At 39.3% G+C, this 22851-nt stretch overlaps 1 protein-coding gene across 1 annotated transcript; it reads right to left on the bottom strand.

Annotated features, from left to right (window-relative positions):
- Positions 1-13558: 13558 nt before the first annotated feature.
- DMRTA2 (DMRT like family A2) lies at positions 13559-17124 on the bottom strand. The gene is made up of 2 exons (XM_073579156.1): positions 16321-17124; positions 13559-14976 (listed from the first exon to the last, which is right to left on the bottom strand). The coding sequence occupies exons 1-2, from the start codon at positions 16754-16756 to the stop codon at positions 14096-14098; spliced, it is 1317 nt and encodes a 438-aa protein (XP_073435257.1). The 5' UTR covers positions 16757-17124; the 3' UTR covers positions 13559-14095.
- Positions 17125-22851: the final 5727 nt, after the last annotated feature.

Below are 22851 nucleotides of genomic sequence, written 5' to 3'. Positions count from 1 at the left end.
ACCATGCGCCCGCCATGTTAAACATAGGGGCGCATGCGCATGGACGCGCATGAAGTGCAGCGCTAAAAACGCTAATGTGAATCCAGCCTAAACTGTACAGTAAAGAAATGTTTATTTTAGCTAAGAAGCATGTCTTTTCCTGAAGTATGCAAGGGTTCCCACATTTTGTCAGCTAGAAGAAAAAACATAACACACATACAAAGAAGAGAACCATTTTCACTGGTATTTGGGGTCACTGGTACGACCCTTTGATGCTTCTGCAGCACCAATGACCGTGCCGAACCTGCAAACCTCAATGCCATAAAGGAGCAGCATAGTGCTAGATACTGAAGCAAGTCCTGAGCTGGAGAAAACAGAGGCTTCTAGTACCCCAATGGTAGCTAATACACCAACCTCCTAATGAACCCCGGTCGCCTGTGCACCCCAAAGATGACCCCAGTGAAATGCTCTGTCCTTAGATGTACATAGATCACGCTACCTTTCCACATTATAATCCCTTCTATTAAGTGCCCCCCTCCAGAGTTAGTTCTTCCATAACCTCTATGGAGGTCTCTTCATGGTGTGAATACTGTCTCCTCTACTACATTTACCCTGTCATGTATTGTAGATATTGAATAGAGGTGCGCTGCGCATGCTCAATCACTGCTCCAGTGAAACACCTCCGCACTGCATGACCCAATGTGGTGCTTAGGACCCATTTTTAGTGATTGAGGGGGGCAAAATAGCAGTAAGACCCTCACTCATTACCTATAGGTGTTACTTGTCAATTGTCACAATATCCATTTATTGTCAGAATTCAGTGTTTTAGCAGCTGGGAGAAATGTTTAATTTTATATGCAAATTATTGTACATTGGGCACTCTTAATAATAATAATAATAATAATCTTTATTTATATAGCGCCAACATATTCCGCAGCGCTTTACAGTTGAACAGTTTCAAACACAACAGTCATAAGTAACAACGTTAACAATACAATAATTAAAGCAAAATAAGACAAAATAAGATGACCCTGCTCGTGAGAGCTTACAATCTACAATGAGGTGAGGGAGATACAGAGTACAGGTTTGTATATGATGTATTTACAATGACGGTCCAGCCATCTTCAGGGGGTGGGGGTTAGATGGAGATAGTGAATGGGCTACACAAACACAAACATAAAATGACTTTGATTACTGAATGTGATAGGCCGCTCTGCACAAATGTGTTTTGAGCGAGCGCCTAAAACTGTGCAAATTGTGGATAGTCGTAATATCTTGGGGTAGAGCATTCCAAAGGATTGGCGCAGCACGGGAGAAGTCTTGGAGTCGGGAGTGGGAGGTACGGATTAGGGCAGAGGTTAGTCGAAAGTCATTTGCAGAGCGCAGCGGTCGGTTAGGCCGATAGACAGAAATGAGGGAGGAGATGTAAGGGGGTGCCGCACCGTGGAGAGCTTTGTGGGTGAGAACAAGTACTTTGAATTGTATCCTGTAATGAATGGGCAGCCAGTGTAACGACTGGCGAAGAGCGGACGTGTCCGAGTAACGATTAGCCAGATGGATGACCCTGGCTGCTGCATTAAGGATGGACTGGAGAGGGGAGAGTCGAGTGAGGGGGAGGCCAATTAATAGAGCGTTACAGTAGTCCAGGCGGGAGTGGATCAGATCAGAGTGGATCTTGGTGCAACCAAGGGCTCGGCGCACCACAAGTAAAAAGGTAAGGAAAAAAAGCTGGAATTTAAAAAAAAAAACATTAAAAATTTGGTTTCCTTTATTAGAACATTTTTGTTTATAAAGTTTCATGCATGGCTCCAACGAAGGCCCAAATAAAGGAAACTGAATTTTAAATGTTTTTTTTGTAAGTGCCAGCTCTTTTTTTTGTACCCTGTCCTCTTCTATGTACTGCCAGCTAGCAGTGGAGTGGCGCATTCATTCAATAGTGGAGAGATCATTCGCAATGTATGCGGTGGCTCCAGAAACCTTTTTCTTTTTACTTCTGCTCTTTCAAATTGTTTAGTGAGTTGCTGTTCCCGTTATTACCACATGGTGTCACCATCATCACACTGCTGAGCTGAGCAGGTGATTGTTCTCCACTGCAGGGGAGCAGAGATGAGACTGCTGAAAACCCAGTGGTCCTCAGGAATCCTCCTACCACTAGAACATGGAAGCTCTGAAGTCATTGTAATAACAACGCAGGAAAATAGAACATTTATGAATGCATTGATTCAAATTGGTAATTGTGCTGGCAAAGAATAGCACCCCGACCGCTTCTCCCCTATTCACTCCAAGCAATGTTATAAAATACTGTTTCATGAGTTTTTATGAGTTGAAACAAACTTATTGTGGAGCTACTAGAATATCATTCTTAAACTAGGGTCACACGACTGTATAAAAAAAATCATTCTAAGTTGCATCTGGAAAAGTGGGGCAATTTTATTTATTTTATTAGTATTATTATTTTTTATATTGTTTTATTATTTTCATTATCATATTTTAATCATTTTTATTAAAAATATTTTATTTGCATTTTATTATTTTAAATTATGTTTTATTTTGTTATTTTTATTAATTTTTTTCTTATTTTTATTTGTTTATTATTATTTTTCTCGTCATCCGTTTTTTTGTTACAGCAGCAGCTATCAATCCCCTGCTATACTGAAGCTCCATACGGCATCCATTTATTTATTTTTTTTTCTCCCAGCCATAGACTTGAATAGGTGAGTCTCATCTGATATTCGTAGGCAAATTGCGCGTGCTGCGGTTTGTTTCACACGTTAATTCGGTCAATGTAAAAAAAAAAATCTGTCACCTGCGCTGCCCCTTTAAATAACATTGGCCCGAGTGATATCCATTTTTTTTATCGGATCAAACTCAGACTAAAAATATGGTCACGTGCACGAGCCCTGGATGGTAATAATGGCTCAGTGGTTAGCAATGTATGGTGGCTCAGTGCTTAGCACTGTATAGTGGCTCAGTGGTTAGCACGGTAGGGTGGCTCAGTGGTTGGCAATGTATGGTGGCTCAGTGGTTAGCAATGTATGGTGGCTCAGTGGTTAGCAATGTATGGTGGCTCAGTGGTTAGCAATGTATGGTGGCTCAGTGGTTAGAACTGTATAGTGGCTCAGTGGTTAGCATGGTAGGGTGGCTCAGTGGTTAGCAAGGTATGGTGGCTCAGTGGTTAGCAATGTATGGTGGCTCAGTGGTTAGCACTGCAGCCTTGCAACGCTGGAGTCCTGGGTTCAAATCCCACCAAAGACAACATCAGCAAGGAGTTTGTATGTTCTCCCCGTGTTTGCGTGGGTTTCCTCCGGGTTCTTCGCTTTCCTCCCACACTCCAAAGACATACTGATAGGGAATCTAGACTGTGAGCCCCATCGGGGACAGTGATGATAATGTCCGTAAAGCGCTGTGGAATTAATGGCGCTATCTATATGAGTAAAATAAATAAGGAGAAAAATGACCGCGGACTCGGTGACTGCTGCCAGGAGGAGGAGGACCAGAGAGATTAGTAAACCTTTATTCTGACTACGCGTTTCAGGGCCGATCTGGCTCCTTCTTCAGGTGCATGGCAACAAGATATTGGTCATGAACTCTTAAAAAAGGTAAATGATGACGTAATAAAATATTTAAACAAGTAAAAAAAAATATGTAACCTATATAAACATAAATATAACATATAAGTGTAACACATATATATAATGCAGGGTAAAACATACTGTGATATAAAACCTATTTCTAAACCGGACAAGAAGCCAAAATATATATATATATATAAACCAGCGATAATCCCAGATGGAAAAAAGCTTTTCATCAGTTTGTATTTCTGACACTCGTTAAGGCCATTCGGAGTTTGGATAATTGGAAAGTCCAATCTGATTCCCCGCTGAGGAGTTTTGGATATTGATTAGGGCTGGGATCCGGGATCTGATCTATTGTCATTAATTTTGCACCAATGGGATCTTATTGATGATTTTTCGCTGGTTTCCCCATTCCGAACATTCTGTGTGTTCATTCTCTGAGGCGTTGCGTGGATGCTACTACCCACATATTGGAGATATTACATTTGCATCGCAGTAGATATATATTAGTTAAATTGAATTGCAATTGAGATATTGAGTTCAGATCCGTCATCAGAGACGAGAACTATCAAATCACTCAATGTATCCATTGCAATGTAGCCGACAATATGTGGGTAGCACCTTTCACACAATGCATAATAGAATCGGTAAATCTTCTGGGTAGCCAGCAAATCATCAGGCACCAATATTACGGTATACGCTTTGTCTGTCTAAACTATTGCTTCCATTGCCAGACGTCTCAATAGCTTAATATTCATTCTACATTCTAGTGGCATGGCAGCCTCAGAGGCCGCTGGGTGGTACAATAAGAGGGTTTCAGGCACCTGATTGCTTCCTCTGTTTTATACTTTAAAGTTATAGCATTTACCTTCAGTCACCACTAGGGGGATTATACAGATTGCACAGTGACTGTTGCCTGGAATAGCAGCTGTATACATCTCTGTGTAGTGAGCTCCCCCTAGTGGAAGCTGCATGAAGCCAAAAATGTATCATTCAGTATGACTGTGAGAAGGGAAGCAGGGGATATGGAGCAAGAGGTGTAAAAATAAAAAAAACAATTAAACTTATATTATAAAGTTATTGCTGTATTTAGAAGTGACATGTGATAATTTGCTAATGAGACCAAACCACGGGTTAGTATAATAAGTATTTTTCTTGTCTTGCAGGCTGGATTGGTGACATATTAAAATGCTGTAAATCAGGGCTCAAAGGTGGTGGCCGTGTCTCATATTGGGCAAACTTGGTGACAGGTTCCCTTTAACTACATATGTCAGTGGCGGACATCATTGATGCAACCTGTGGGTCCAAGAGGTAAGGGGGCCATTACCACCTCCAAACAGGGCCGGAACAAAAGGTAGGCGGGGTAGGCACCTGCCCAGGGCACTACCTAAGTGCATCTATCAGACGCGAATACAATTGAAGTGAGCGCCGCCCGGGACGGTATCAGGGGAGCTGTAATCAGCTCCCTGTCCTGCCAGAAACTCCAGCAAAATGCAGGTACCCTGTTGGAGTCTGTGCTCACAGGGGATGTTGGATGACATGGTGACGTCATCGCACCATCCAGCGCCCATTATTGCACTTCATACAAGAGTTGACAGCCGCTGTGCTGGACGGGGAACTGGGATTAGGGGAGTATAAGCTTTATATTTTTAATTATTTACTTTGGGGTACATATACGGGGGGATGCCGACTGTAGGGATACAGTCATATGTAAAAGTTTGGGCACCCCTATTAATGTTAACCTTTTTTCTTTATAACAATTTTGGTTTTTGCAACAGCTATTTCAGTTTCTTATATCTAATAACTGATGGACTCAGTTATATTTCTGGATTCAAATGAGGTTTATTGTACTAACAGAAAATGTGCAATCTGCATTTAAACAAAATTTGACCGGTGCAAAAGTATGGGCACCCTTATCATTTTCTTGATTTGAACACTCCTAACTACTTTTTACGGACTTCCTGAAGCACTAAATTGGTTTTGTAACCTCATTGAGCTTTGAACTTCATAGCCAGGTGTATCAAATCATGAGAAAAGGTATTTAAAGTGGCCACTTGCAAGTAGTTCTCCTATTTGATTCTCCTATGAAGAGTGGCATCATGGGCTCCTCAAAACAACTCTCAAATGATCTGAAAACAAAGATTATTCAACATAGCTTTTCAGGGGAAGGATACAAAAAGTTGTCTCAGAGATTTAACCTGTCAGTTTCCACTGTGAGGAACATAGTAAGGAAATGGAAGAACACAGGTACAGTTCTTGTTAAGCCCAGAAGTGGCCGGCCAAGAAAAATATCAGAAAGGCAGAGAAGAAGAATGGTGAGAACCGTCAAGGACAATCCACAGACCACCTCCAAAGACCTGCAGCATCATCTTGCTGCAGATGGTGTCACTGTGCATCGGTCAACAATACAGCGCACTTTGCACAAGGAGAAGCTGTATGGGAGAGTGATGCGAAAGAAGCCGTTTCTGCAAGCACGCCACAAACAGAGTCGCCTGAGGTATGCAAAAGCACATTTGGACAAGCCAGTTACATTTTGGAAGAAGGTCCTGTGGACTGATGAAACAAAGATTGAGTTGTTTGGTCATACAAAAAGGCGTTATGCATGCGCTGTATTGTTGACCGATGCACAGTGACACCATCTGCAGCAAGATGATGCTGCCGGTCTTTGGAGGTGGTCTGTGGATTGTCCTTGACTGTTCTCACCATTCTTCTTCTCTGCCTTTCTGATATTTTTCTTGGCCTGCCACTTCTGGGCTTAACAAGAACTGTACCTGTGTTCTTCCATTTCCTTACTATGTTCCTCACAGTGGAAACTGACAGGTTAAATCTCTGAGACAACTTTTTGTATCCTTCCCCTGAAAAGCTATGTTGAATAATCTTTGTTTTCAGATCATTTGAGAGTTGTTTTGAGGAGCCCATGATGCCACTCTTCATAGGAGAATCAAATAGGAGAACTACTTGCAAGTGGCCACTTTAAATACCTTTTCTCATGATTTGATACACCTGGCTATGAAGTTCAAAGCTCAATGAGGTTACAAAACCAATTTAGTGCTTCAGGAAGTCAGTAAAAAGTAGTTAGGAGTGATCAAATCAAGAAAATGATAAGGGTGCCCATACTTTTGCACCGGTCAAATTTTGTTTAAATGCAGATTGCACATTTTCTGTTAATACAATAAACCTCATTTGAATCCAGAAATATAACTGAGTCCATCAGTTATTAGATATATGAAACTGAAATACCTGTTGCAAAAACCAAAATTGTTATAAAGAAAAAAGGTTAACATTAATAGGGGTGCCCAAACTTTTACATATGACTGTATTATACCAGAGGATTCTGGCTGTGGGGATATTATACCGGGGGGTGCCGACTGTGGGGATATTATGCCGGGGGGTGCCAGCTGTGGGGATATTATACCGGGGGGTGCCAGCTGTGGGGATATTATACCGGGGGGTGCCAGCTGTGGGGATATTATACCGGGGGGTGCCAGCTGTGGGGATATTATACCGGGGGGTGCCAGCTGTGGGAATATTATACCGGGGGGTGCCGACTGTGGGGATATTATACCAGGGGGTGCCAGCTGTGGGGATATTATACCGGGGGGTGCCAACTGTGGGGATATTATACCGGAGGATTCCGGCTGTGGGGATATTATACCAGGGGCGTGCCAGCTGTGGGGATATTATACTGGGGGATGCTGACCATGGGGATATCATTCCGGGGGATGCTGACTGTGGGCATATTATACCGGAGGATTCCGGCTGTGGGGATATTATACCAGGGGGGTGCCGACTGTGGGGATATCATACCGGGGGGATGCTGACTGTGGGCATATTATACCGGAGGATTCCGGCTGTGGGGATATTATACCAGGGGGGTGCCGACTGTGGGGATATCATACCGGGGGGATGCTGACTGTGGGCATATTATACCGGAGGATTCCGGCTGTGGGGATATTATACCAGGGGGGTGCCGACTGTGGGGATATCATTCCGGGGGATGCTGACTGTGGGCATATTATACCGGAGGATTCCGGCTGTGGGGATATTATACCGGGGGGTGCTGACTGTGGGGATATCATACCGGGGGATGCTGACTGTGGGGATATCATACCGGGGGATGCTGACTGTGGGGATATTATACCGGGGGATGCTGACTGTGGGGTACATATTCTGGGAAATGCTGGCGGTGGGGATATTATATTTTCATAGAGACAAAAAGAAAGCACAATTCCAATCAATTTTGACGTCCTCTATAAGGTATCTGGATGTAAATGTTTATTTATGATCCTGCCTGTGTCTCATCAGTACTGTGGTTCCTGTATGGTCCACAGTCTGATAATGGTTGATAACAACTCTAAGCATCTTCTTACTATTGTTTCGGACATACCAGGAGCTGTAGGATCATATGAGACAAATGTATATGGGGCTGACTTGATTATACAATTGACTGCTGTACTTAGCTTGGTGATATTGTCATGTACTTATGGGGTTTCTGGTTATGCATTTGTGTACTGATGGTGGTTCTGGTAATGTATTCATGTACTGGTGTAATTATGTACTGATGGTGGTTCTAGTGACCTGTTTATTTACTGGTGATGGTTCTGGTGCCTTTTTTATTTACTATTGATGGCTCTGGTGTTCTGTGCATTTACTGATGATGATTTTACTGGTGATGAATACGGCATCAAAACAACCATCACTACAGGAATGTCACCAGAACCGCAATCAATATAAGAATACAACACTAGTTTTTTACTTTTGCTGGTATTCTTTTTGGTTAAAAAAATAACAATTTTAGTGTAAGTGGTCATTAGAGCTTGATAGCTGACCACTGGACAGATGGGGAGGGTGAGGTGTGTAAGGGGTCCTGTTACCCTAGTCTCTAACCCATTCCTTTACTTGGTGCCTAGAGTTTATCGGGGGAAGGCACCAGTAACTTCATCTAACTAGGGCACCAAAATACCTTGTTCCGGCCTTGCTTCCAAAGCAGGTGCAGTTGTGCATTCTGATGAGCTATTGGACTGCAAAGGGCCCATATACTGTTTGTGCACAGGGGCCTTCTTCTGTTTGCGTCTGCCAGTACAGTGAGATATTGATTAAAATCTTACATTTCAAAGGGGGTGTACTCATTTATGCTGAGCACTGTATATAAACTTACAAGAGCTGTATGTTTGAGTAGTAGCTCAGATACATTCACTGCTTGGCAGGAGCATTTAATATGTTAGTTCCTTCATGAGATCTGAAGTCTTCACTATATGGCAACTCCTGACTAGATGTTATAGCTCTCATGTGTAAGAAGGAAGAAAATATTGTTTCACCAGCGTAAAGCTGTTACATTACAATTCTCAGAACCTAGAGAAGCTTTGTGCTGTGCCTGGCCTCCAGCTGAAAAGGACAGTAGAAAAGAGTATTATTACTATTTTTTTTCTAGTAGCTGCTCTAAGCCAATCACCATCGCCAGGAATGTTCTCCTTAAAGTTGATTGGACAAGAGTAGCTGAAGAAAGGATTGTCTTCATGACGACTCCTCCCAACTGTTCTTTTCAGTTGGATGCCTAGAAATAATTATAATGGGCTTTAGTGGAAAGAACTAGAAAAAAATCACCTATGAGTGAACGTATTATAGAGGCAGACTATGTAAATGCTATGGGGTCCCTGCAGAGAAGATGACCAACCCCGGTCTGTTCATCCCTTCAAAACTGTTGTAGGACTCCCCTCTCCTGGGTATCTGTCTGGTTGAAATAGTGACCACAGAACGTTCATAGGGGCAAAAACCCGGCATAATAGAGGGCCAAGTTTGATCTTTACTGTGGGGCATTGAAGGAACTAGAAGTCCCAGCACCCTCTAGGTTACATGTGTCTTTTATAAAACTTTATTTGAAAAGAAAACCAGCCAGATAATTCCAGGTGCTGGGTCTTGTAGTGCCACAACATTTAACTGCCGATAACATGAACTGGATTAATATATATCTACCCACACTGGAGTGAGAAACCAGCCACAATCCCCCCAGTGTGACATCTGCCATAGGGCAGGGGTCTGCGCGGCATGAAGGTTGACAGAGCGGCTAAGCACACAACACGTTTATACAGATGTTCGGCCCAATCATCTACCATTCTGGATGGAACCTGACAATTCACAGCCAGAATCCACCGAATTTTCCAATTAAAATGGAATTAGTAAGACCAATCAAATTATCTGCTATTAAAGCCCGTCTTTATTAAACCCAGGCCGGGGCGATGGATATTAGGTTTCAGCACCTCCTGCAGCAGAAGCTTTTAAAAGTTTACGTTGTGATATAGATTTGCCAATTCCCAGATCGGATTTGTGTCTATTTATTGAGTGTAGTTTACATACATTTAAGAGTATTTCATCTCATACTCCAAGTGCTCTGTACAAACAGAGATAGTGAAGGTTCAAGCTAAAGATTTCCTGCAGCTCTCCATATCTGTCATACATCAAGAGAGTCTCTAATAGCATGTCGGGGTCTTTTCAGGTGACCCTGTAATGAGCGGGAGCTATAAATGTAGCAGAGCTCAGTGCGTAACCGCTCAATATGATAACATTACCACTCTATAGCTCCCTCTAGTGGCCAGGCAGATGCGTGCTCACCTGACAAATGATTTGGTTTAGGTTGTAATGGCAGATAATTGTGAAAGCTTTGTTTAGCTTTTGCTTGGTGCTTTCAAAAAAAAAAAAAACTACTATATTATATCTATCTATCTATCTATCTATATATATATACAAATAATTATTTTTTTAATCACCAAGCAAAAATTAAGTAAATCTATCACAATTTATGTTATATATATATACACACACACATACACACATACACACACTTGTGTATAAATATGACAAACCATATGGTTCTGTTAGCGATGGTGTCACGGTTTGCAATGATAACCGGCGGCCGCTATCGTACATGTACTTCCAGTATGATCCAAAAAAAAAAAATATCAAAGACCACTCCATAGTGTAAAACCAAATGGCAAGATGGAGGTGGTGTTTAGGGTATATGCTCATCCTGTCTAGTTGTGCAAAAGTCATGAACAACACTAAGATGCGACATGAACCTCAAATAATCGAATCCTCTGAACCCGTGGAACCAACAAAGGGCCAAATTGCTTCGAAATGCAGGGGGGGAAAAAGGAATAAAATTAACGCAGCCAGTCGGAGTAACCAAAAAGTTACAACAGAAGTGTGCCTGATGAAGAAACCTGATCAGTTTGGAAAGGCAGAGCATGTTTTAATCAAGTATATATATTGCAATCCTCTGGTTACTCCTACTGGCAGCGCTCCGTTTTCCCTGTATGTCACAGAAACATGAAGTTCCAGTTGTTTTGACTTTAAGGCTGTGTTCACACGTTGCGTTTTTTTTAATGCCATTTTTAAGCTGTTTACAAAAATCAGGTTTGGCTTAGTTTTTGCTATGTTTTTATTGATGCTTTTTTGCTCTCTTTGGTGCATGCTGATAAAGTTTAGTGCCCCCCCCCCCAAAAAAAAAAAAAAATCATGGTGCAACTTCCTTAAAGGATTTTGCACCATAAACGCAACGCAACAAAACCTGACACCTGCGGCTTTTGCACTTGCCCATTGTTTCCTGTGAGTGAAAAAAATGCTGAAAGAAGTGGCATGCCACAGGTTGCAAAAACTGCATGAGTTTTCCCAAATCAGTCAGGAAAATAAAACCAATGTGAGTGCAGGAGATTTCTGAAAACTCATAGGCTTTGATGGTGCTGTAAAACGCAGCTTGAGATTAGCATAAAAAAAAAAACACTGCAAACACGCAAAGTGTGAACATCGCCGTAGAATTCCACAATATGGCCACTTTATAGACTATTTCTCAGAACAATTGCAGGTAAAACATTGATACATTTACACCAGGATGTTTCATTCACGGATCAAAGTGACTGTGATTTTATATATAGATAGATAGATAGATAGATAGATAGATAGATAGATAGATAGATAGATAGATAGATAGATAGATAGATAGATAGATAAATATGAAATTAAGATGCAGATTTATTTAGCTTGTGCGACGCTCTTTATATATGTCCCTGAGGCTTTATTCATATTATATTACTATTATTCCAGTAGTTCTGGTATAGGAACAGAAAAACTACAAGTACAGCAGAGATGGAACCCACAGACGACTAAGGACGGCTCTTGGTCCGAAACGCGTCAGGTTTTGCCTTGATACAATATTTCTTATGAACTTGTAACCTTTTAACTCGTACTAATAAATTGGTGAAGTTTTCTATACAAGCGGTTGGATACCTTTTCGTTTGCTTTGCTTTTATAATGAATTTCAATAGCACCTCACCGACCATATTCACTGCACTATTTGGAATTCATAAATGGAATCTGCCTCAAAGGCTCCAAATACTAATGTGAACACAGCCTGACAAGGTGTACATAAAACTGACTGAAAATGGATACATCTAGGTTTTAGCAGATTGTATCAGTTTTCTGTTCAATTTAAATCTGTTACATATATGTATTTGTATATATATATATATATATATATATATATATATAAATAACTATAATAATTAACAAAAAAAAATAGATCCCTTACTCAGGACACGTTCACATTTGTGTTTGGATTTGCTTTTCTTCTCTTACATTTCTAACCGAAAAAGGATGGGGCAAAATTATAGTCAACTGATATTTTTTTTTGTTGTTTTTCCTTTGTGAATAGGATTCTACAAACAAAAGTAAATTAATTCTGGGAAAAAAAAATGATGGAATTTCAAACATCTGTCGAAATCAATGGCATAAAAAAAAGAAACACAGGCAGACAAAAGACATAAGTGTGAGTATGCCCTAAGGCCAACAGAAAGTATCAGGATTTACAGACAAATTGATTTTGTTTGTTTTGGGTTTTTTTTCCTTAACGTTAAATAACTAAAAAAAATAGTAAACAAAAAAAATGTTCCTGACTGATTTGATACAAATCCGGGGGAAAGGAAATAAAGGAATTTTTTTTTTCCATTAACCTAAATCTCATAGAAATACATGGGCTCAATCGTAGGATTAGCACACATATCATATCTCAACATTAGATAGATATCCACATGATCAACTCTGGACAATAAAAAAGAATCTGTTCTTGGTGAAAATAATAGTTTCCTAATAGAGTGTAAGATGTAAAATGTGGCAAATTATAGAATGACAGATACGTAGAAATGCTGCATTGTAATAAAGAATATACAATATGAATGCTATGTATCTAAAATGTGTGTCTATATTTATAGTATAGTGTGTGTATATATATATATAATGTGTGTGTGTATGTATATATATATATATATATATAAAATGTATGTGTGGGTGTGTGTGTATATATATATATATATGTGTGTGTGTGCATATATATATATATATAATGTGTGTATATGTATATATATAGGTGTGTGTGTATATATATATATACGGTATGTATGTATATGTATATATATATATATATAATGTAGGTGTGGGTGTGTATATATATTTATATGTGTGTGTGTATATATATATATATATATATATAATGTGTGTATATGTATGTATGTGTATATATAGGTGTGTGTGTGTGTGTGTGTGTGTGTGTGTATATAATGTATGTGTGGGTGTGTGTATGTATATATATGGGTGTGTGTATATATATATATATTTATACACATACACACACTACATAGCATACATGTTACGATAGTATGAACACACATATTCAGGCTTCCATGTGTGGGTGTGTAAATACATATATATTTAATTTAAGTGTGCATAGTAAAAATATACATATTAACATTAGTTTTAAAGTATGATTGCCACTACCAGCTATAAAGTGTGATGATTACAATAATACAAAACATGAATGATGTGTATATGTCTGTGTAGATATATATAGCGTGAGTATGTATATACATAATATGTATGTGTGTATGTATATATATATATATATATATATATATATATATATTTTCTTTGTGACAGTTACAAGCTGAAAACACTGGGAAAACTGATTCAAAAATACCATTTATTACTAATGCTCATGGATGAAGCTCACACATAGATGTTATTGAATTCTAAACAATTAAACCAACAGCATTACTTTAAAATTGACAGAAAATGAATTTTTTGAACGCCACCTCCTCACCATATCTACAGTTCTGTACACACAAGATTCAGTCCTCATGTCCTTGTAACCTGCAAGTCACCGACTTCACGCACAACGTCAAGAATAACTTAGAAACCCCAACATTAGATTTCATCTGTCTGTGTATATTTTATACTGTGACATCACGATGCTGCTTATTGTGTCAAGCCAAGAAAATAACAAGTTCATCAAGAAGGAAAAAGTGCATCTTAAGAAAAGTTTACAATGTGTCTCTGCTGTGACCAAAGAAAATCTCCAGATGGGTTATATCCTGAATTTGGCTATTGGAATTATGATCTTTCCAAGATTTTGGACCCTGGTTCCTTAGTAGTTCCCCGAGCGTGTCCTCCACAGTTTTCTTCTCTAGGGTCCTCAGACCCTTCCAGAAGATCATGCTTCATTGCTTCTCTGTAGCATTGTTGACCACAGAACTGTAAAGTCCATTGGAGTATACCTGGTCTTTGTGGACATTGGCCCTGTCCCTCATTAGGTCACTAAATGCATAGTCCATGGGTGGACGAAACCCTAGTGTGGGCATGAACCCAGCTGTGGAATATGGGGCCATGAACGCAAGTCCCCTGCTATGGGCAGAATATGCTAACCTTAAAGGGTTGAGTCCTAGATGTCCACCCAACTGGTAGGTGTTGGTCTCTGTTCCAAAGTGGGTAGCATTGGGCTGCAGTGGAGAAAAGGCAGATCTGCTTCCTAGTGTCCCAATGGTAGGAGTGATAGCCCCGGCTATGAGGGGTCTATGTGTGGTGGACACTGATGGCTGGATACTTTGTAGGGCAGCCTCTCTAGACCAGGTCTCATCACCCTTCTCCTGACCTCTGTTGTTCAATATCTGCTCTATGGCTTGGACCACGTCCCCACCACATCCTTGAAGAACAAGCTCCAAAATGCTCCTCTTCTGGGTAGGGAAGACCCTAGTGAGGATGTCTATGGGGGTCCTCTGTCTGGCTGAAGAAGAAGAACTTGTGTCCTGCTCATCTTTCTCTGCATCTGAACCAGATTCAGATCCCAGTGGACTGATGGAGCTTGGGCTCTCCTCACCTTCTTTCATGACTTTGGACATAGGGGAGCTGAGGAAGGATTCACCATCACCATTTTCGGAACCTGATCCTGGTCTCCCTTCTGGGGAAGAAGTACCCTGTGCACTTCCAGTCACTGATTCACTGTCAGGAGTCACTGGTTTTGCACCAGGAGTCAGCTGCTGGGGAGTGATAGACCTGGAAATAAGGGTCTTAGGGAATAGTTCAAACTTCTGTATCTTTGTTTCTGAAAGCACAAAAAAAGCAACAAGTGAGGTGTTAGATGTCTCCCAATGAGGCACAGGTATTGCAATGATGAACATTATTACTCTCTGCCTTCAAGACAAAAGAAAATCTGAACTTCTGGAACTACAGGAGCTGTCAAAGTGTAAAGGAGCAGGAAGCCCTATAGATCTCTAGACTTCCACCAGATACTCACACACAAGATACACTGATTTAAAGAGGAAAAAAACACATAAATAGTGATTCTTCACTTATTCTTCAGTATAGGTAAAATATGAATCTAGATAAGTAGATCTAGATCAATCAATATTTGATAAGCCTTCATCAATTCCCCATATCCCCCTGTATTCTGTCTGCTGAGGATTATCCTCTCTTTACCTGGACATCACAGTCACCAGATAATTATAGGGAGAAACATCTAAAATGCCCAACTCTAATTTACCAGTATGACTAGGATCTGTCAGCCTGAATGTATCCAGAGGAGGGTGTATAGTCTGAGTGGGATGTGGATTATGTGCAATAAAGAACAGGCTTGGAAACATTCAGCTTTTTTTTTTCTTTTTGCAAAGATTTGTAAACAAAAGTTAAAATGTTCTAATTTGTTTTAGGCAGAAATTATTAGGATGTCAAATGGAAATATATGTTAAATATCAATTCTAATAGGAACACTGTGATCGCTTTTATGGACAACATACAAGCCATAATATAAGATGTAGCAGTGCCGGATTTGATTTTCTGTTTCCTGCCTTCTTATTTGCTCTTCCACAAGTGGATCACAGTGTCTAGCAATGATGACATTACAAACTCGGCTCTGCTATATCTCCTCTGCTATATCTCCTGCAGGGACTGTTCTGACTTGTAGCAATGGCTTTAGGGCACTATTGATATTCCCTACTTAGTAATGTGTATATATAAAATTAGGAAAATTATATATCTGCACACATTTCATGATTTGTCTATGCTTTTACTATATATATATTATATGTGTGTGTATATATGTATGTATACATAATGGTAAACAATTTTTAATAGGAAAAAAAATAATTAAAATGTTAAATTGGACTAGTGCACTAACGCCATTGGGGGGGTGTACATTATATATATATATAATATATATATATATATATATATATATATATATATATAGTAAAAACAAGTAAATCAATAAATGTGAGCAGATATATAATGTTCCTATTCTCCCTTGCATGTAATGTAGCCACTGCCTAATTATATAGAATTCACCCTGGCATCCTGTAAATGTAACCCTCTACATCCCGGCTGTGACTCTCCTGCCCTTTGACGTTGCGGCTGACCCCTGGGTGGTCGCACACAGTGAGTGAGCTCTTACCTGCGGCGGCGTCGGAGCACACGGTCCCGAACACCTCGTAGGCCGGCCGGGGCGGGATGATGCCGTTGGCCGCCGCCAGGGCCAGCCCCTCGGCGGTGCCGTAGAGCAGCTGCAGCTCCCGCGCCTCGTTCTCCTCCTGCGCCTGCTGCCTGCGGAGCGCCACCTGCGCGGCCATCACCCTCTGCCGCTCCGCGATCAGCGTGCACTTGGCGCACATACAGTCCTTCCAGCGGCAGTAGCGCTTGTGGCCCTTGAGCGCGGACACTACCCCGTGGTTCCGGCAGCGGGCGCACTTTGGGGTTCGGGGATATTTCTCTGTAGCGCGTAATAGTAACTGTGGCCCCCGGAGAAGGGTCCCAGCCATAGTGACTGGCAGGGAGGCGGCCGGGCTGGTCTGGGGGACCTGGGATCCAGAGGGGGCCCCGCTTATCTCCATGCTATCTACAGCGATGTGTACGGGAGAAGTTGCGCCTTCAGCCGGCCAGAGACCCCGACATGGGCTGCCACCCCCTACAGAAAGATCCAAGCTGGCGCAATGCAAACCGCACCGTGTGAACAGCAGCCTACAGCATGGCTTCCTAGCTGGGAGAACCTGATCAGTAACTTTTCTGCACTTGGCTGCACCAAGTGCTCTCCCTGTGCCCCAGCGATCTACCTGCCTGTGAGGGGTATATGATGATGTTACCTGGGGTGAGTGATGGTCCCAGATCCCCCCATGAATCCCCCTCCCAGGCTCCAGCTCAGTCCTGGTCAGTGCACCAAGGAGTTTCCCAGCAGTAAAAGACAAAGTTGCAGCCTGCAGCTCCAGCTCCCCAACTGCTCCTCATCACTCACTAGACAAGTGCTCACAACAATGCCCGGCCTCCTATTGGCCAGGACAGGGGAGACGCTCACTTCTGATTGGTCAGCGACTTGTTCTACTGTTTCAAGCAGATAACAGAGAAAGAAGGAGGAGGAAGGAAGGAGAGACCTGTGTATAGATCCTGGGGTATGATCCTGAGGAGGAGACCCCCGGCTCATCCACAGCCAACTCCACACACTCACCCAGCAGCCTCCCTATTACACCCAAATTACCCGCAAATAAAGATTCCAGACATTACTGATACATTCCACCATGTTCTACTAATAAAAAGCTCTGAGGATGCTGCAAGAACTTTTAAAAGGATTTTTTTTACATTACTTTTATTCTTATACATTATAATTATATTTTTTTTGTATAATTCCATTCTTATATAATTATAAATATGTTATTGTTTATTCATAATTTATCACAATTATTAATAATCAGAAATTATTACTTTTCCAGATGCTGTGGGTGGGAAGTGGAGGACGTATGTATAAGTTTGTACAGGTGAGTATTTCTTCTATCGCTGTCAGAACACTGACGTTTCCCATGGAATCTCAATTTAACCAATGCCATCCCTGCACTGATCTGTTACATTATAACATCACATTATGTAATTATTACTTTTTTAACTAATTTAATTTACGGGTTTTTTTATTGTTTTTAGTCGTTATTATTATATGTTATTTAGTGTACATTCCAGAATATTATTGTTTTGGGGGTTTTTTTCTGTCTATACTGCTGCTCCCAGTGATAAAAAGGACATCACAATCTTCTTGGAGATCTGTATATAACCTGCACTTGTTATAATTCCTATTCTCCATCCCTCAGGACCCTAGTTCTTTATGTCTTATCACTTATATTGTTCTAAACCCATCAGGACACGTAGGAAAGGTTGAAGATGAAAAAGTTTGTTTGATGTGTTTTTCTCTCTTTTTTTGTTACTTTTTTATTTTTTTTTTTCTTACTTTTGTAGGGTTTCTTTTCATGTATTTTATTTTAAGCTCTGTTATACTGCCCAAATCTGGTTATATCGCTGATGGTGGAGGCTTTGGTGGTGATGTGGTGAAATTACTTGAGATTTTCTACCTTTTTCGTTTTGAATCACCCTAGTAAAATATAACTATCAAACAGGAGATTGCAATATGGCATAAAATGTCATAATATTCATCTGTGTCATTTATGGATTCCATATGTTTATGAATTTAGAAGTTTAAATACAGGGAGATAGATAACAGATAGAGATATGATAGATAGATAGATAGATAGATAGATAGATAGATAGATAGATAGATAGATGTTGGTGAAAGTACAAAATTTCCACTCAGGTGTTATGACAAGTGAACCCATGACATGATCACACCTGTTGACTTATTTGGAAGACTTCTCTTCAGGGGCTTCATGATGTATAAACTCTAATGTGAGGGTACAATCTGATTAATAGTTATAAATATAGAAATACATTTAATAGTTATTGTTCGCATCTAACAGTTTCCAGAAGATTGATCATGACTACAGCTCATCGATATTTCATACCTTATATCCATAATATAAAATATTAAACCTATCTGAGCTCTATGTACCGATGCTTATAATTAACTCCAATACATTTACAATAATAATAAAAAAAAATGTTCAGCTTTATTGTATCCATTTGAATGAATATAATCTGAACTAAGTAAATATTAATCGGATGATTAGAAAAATGTTCGAAATTTTAAGTATATTTGATTTCAGATATAAGTGATGGAACAAATCGTGAGGAGCAAAGCTTCAATGGGAAACTGACTACTGCATGCAGACATAATTGCATCTACTTATATATTCCATGGAGGTATGAATATATATATATATACATATATAGATATATATATACATATATAGATATATATATATATGCACACACACTGCTCAAAAAAGGGAACACAAACAGCCTATTGCAAATGTTATAGTGTTCCCTTTATTTTTTTGAGCAGTATATAAACAGTAACTAGAGGCAATGATGTATAACTGTATATATACATACATACACACATTTACACATCATTGCATCTAATTAGTGTTTCATATTTATATACATATGTGTGTATATGTGTATATATATTTTAGTAAATATTGTATCTAGTCAACTGACATCTGGTATAACTTTATTAAACTTCATATTTTTACATTTTCCCTGATTTTCATTATTCTTTTTTTATTAATATTTATTTGTATTTGATCCTTTCTTACAACCAACCCAGAGGACCTGTGACCACTGTCCATGATGTACAAGTGTGGAAATGAAGAAGGGAGATCTGAAGTTTGCCCCAAATAAAAGGTCTCGGTGCAGATCGGGACCATTTGACATTTTTACTGTGGAAACAAACATTAATGCCCACTTTATAGCCGGGTTTTTTTTTTTTCCATAAGTCTTTTGAAGATCCCCACAGACATAGACTTCGCCATAGCTAGAAGTAACGGAAGAATGTCGCAGCGTGTGCACAGGACGGTCGCAGTGGCTGCTCCCCGACCCTCTCCTCCTCCCTCCTGTCACTCCCACTGTTTGCTCAGTGAATCACAGCTAGCCGCCTCCATCTGTTCCCAGAAGCCTCTGCGCCACTTTTAATTACCAAGCAGCAGCCTAATAGAGATGATATTAACCTTAATCTTTCTGACATTAAAAGTAATTACCTCCAAACCAATATTACAATAATGAATATTCTACACCCCCCCCCCCCCAGCTGCATGATAGGGAATAGGAATTTCAGAAATTGGAGCACAATCCCCCCCCCACATACCACCCCCCTTTGCCTCAAATATAATTAACCCTTACAGTGAAGAAGCCAAATTGCAACTACTTCTTAGTAATGACACCCGAGGAGTGCAGCAGCTCAGGGGTTAATGTCCTGCTCTCATTGCAGAACACTTATTATTATTAATTCAGTATCTTCAGGTTTGTGTGGAAACAACAAGCACCGGAGCTTCTGCTACAGATGTCAGCGCTAATTGCAAGTCTTTATGTGCTGAGAAGATAACGGATAACAAAAAATCGTTATCGATGTGATTGGTGGATTAGATCGCATCAGAATAAAAGTGTAGTAATCATCATCATCTATATTTCATTTGTCTGCAGGAGTCCAGTGGATTTTCCCTGATGAATAATAGATCAGAACTAGCCAGATGTTTGGGTTTTGCATATTAAATCGGTGCTGAACACATTGATAAACTGGTCGCAGTTCATTTGCTCATCCCCAATGTAACAGCAGCAGCAGCAGACTGAACCTGCGACAAAGTGATGAGGAAAAAGACAAATCTAAGGGAGGGAAACAGGAGATCAAGAAGAAGGGACCAGAGGAGATATGGAACTATCTCACTAGTAACAGAAATACATGATGCCAAATAAAGACACAAAGTAGAAATAGATAGATTATAGATTGATAATAAATAAAAGATAAATGGATAAATAGATAATAAATAGATAGATGATGATAGATAGAGGATAGACAGATAATAGATAAATAGATAGATGATAGATAAATAATAGATAGATAATAAAGAGATAGATGATGGTAAATAGATAGATGATAGACAGATAATAGATAAATAATAGATAGATAAATAGATCGATGATAGATAGATAGATAGATATGAGATAGATAATAGTATCTAGTTCTCGATTTCTTTCTCCATCTATTGCTCTATGGAGAGCTAGGAGAGTAACCTCTAGAGATATATGTGTAGAATCTGCATTTTCCCTGAAATGTGGACTGTGTATTATAATGATCAATCATTATGTCTGGATCCTGATCTTGTCTCCTGGTAGTAGTCCGGCTGATGCCTCCTATCCAGGGGAACAACAACTCCCAGCATCGCTTCCTGAGAGAGATGGAACCTGACATCCAGCTGTCAATATTCGTTTAATATCGAGTGTAGAAAGGGTGTGTAGCATCTTATATGGAACTACAGCCTGCTGGGAGTTGTAGTCTCACCTGAGCCTGATACATGGCAAAGCAGAAGGGTCTAGCATTTCTACCATCACATAGAACTGGTTGTACATCACGATCTAATAACGATCGTCATACTTGTGCCTGCCCCGGTTCTCCCTCCTGATTGCAGCACTATAATACATGACCTCCAGTAATTTTTGTAGACATTTCAATCCTGAAAGCTATTCTACATTTGTCATTATCCCCTCCAAAACATGGAAAATAAATATACCCAAACATATGGTAGATAATACCTACATGCTATAATCTATGTATAGCAGGGAAATGGATATTGATTTTGTTAAAAAAAAAAAAAAAAAGTGACTGTGACTTTCTTGTTGCTGCAAAACTATAACACCCAACCTGACAGCAGCAGCAGCAGCAGCAGCAGGATACTGGGGGGTGAGAGCCGCAAAAGAGCAGAGATTGGAAACAAACATTAGAACTCAATCTATACATATGTTAAAAGCAAAGATGAATAACATCAGTTATATCCCAGCCAGGGTTTCCAGGACCCTTCTGCCCAAATATATGGGAACAGAAGCCATTAAGAGATCCAGACTTTCCTATCAAATATAAACAAGTTTATTATTATGTACCAATAGCAAAAAAAAAAAAGTTAAAATATACAAAAGAAAAACGCCAGATATTCGTAGAGTGGACAGAAAGATATTGTTCTGATATTTTATTTAGACATTTGCGACAATGCTGTGAAAGAAAAGACGCAAGGACCTATAGGGAGCTCTAATGTGGGGAAAGAACATTCTGAAAAACCTATGCTAGGGGATAAAAGAAAGAAAAAAAAACAAACATTTTGGGAGATAATGAGGCAGTCGACTAGGAAGAGCATTTACCAGTGCTATGAAAATGAATATATGGATGGATAAATAGATTATAGATATATGATAGACAGATAATAGATAGGTAATAGATGAATAGATAGATGGTAGATAATAGAAAATTGTATAGCTAGATAATAGATCAATAGATGGATGATAAATGATAGATAATAGATAATTGTATAGATAGATAATAGATCAATAGATGGATGATAAATGATAGATAATAGATAATTGTATAGATAGGTAATAGATCAATAGATGGATGATAAATGATAGATAATAGAAAATTGTATAGATAGATCAATAGATGGATGATAAATGATAGATAATAGAAAATTGTATAGCTAGATAATAGATCAATAGATGGATGATAAATGATAGATAATAGAAAATTGTATAGCTAGATAATAGATCAATAGATGGATGATAAATGATAGATAATAGAAAATTGTATAGATAGATAATAGATCAATAGATGGATGATAAATGATAGATAATAGATAATTGTATAGATAGATAATAGATCAATAGATGGATGATAAATGATAGATAATAGATAATTGTATAGATAAATAATAGATCAATAGATGGATGATAAATGATAGATAATAGATAATTGTATAGATAGATAATAGATCAATAGATGGATGATAAATGATAGATAATAGAAAATTGTATAGATAGATCAATAGATGGATGATAAATGATAGATAATAGAAAATTGTATAGCTAGATAATAGATCAATAGATGGATGATAAATGATAGATAATAGAAAATTGTATAGCTAGATAATAGATCAATAGATGGATGATAAATGATAGATAATAGAAAATTGTATAGCTAGATAATAGATCAATAGATGGATGATAAATGATA

The sequence above is a fragment of the Dendrobates tinctorius genome, unplaced genomic scaffold, assembly GCF_039654945.1.
Source record: "Dendrobates tinctorius isolate UK_male_01 unplaced genomic scaffold, ASM3965494v1 ptg000061l, whole genome shotgun sequence".
Classification (NCBI taxonomy): Eukaryota; Metazoa; Chordata; class Amphibia; order Anura; family Dendrobatidae; genus Dendrobates; species Dendrobates tinctorius.
This window is presented reverse-complemented; position numbering and strand designations above follow the sequence as displayed.

Coding starts and splice junctions, on each gene's coding strand:
- DMRTA2 (XM_073579156.1), bottom strand. CDS start 16,756: ATGGAGATAAGCGGGGCCCCCTCTGGATCCCAGGTCCCCCAGACCAGC. Junction 14,977..16,320: donor GTGCTCCGACGCCGCCGCAG/GTAAGAGCTCAC, acceptor TTGTGCTTTCAG/AAACAAAGATACAGAAGTTT.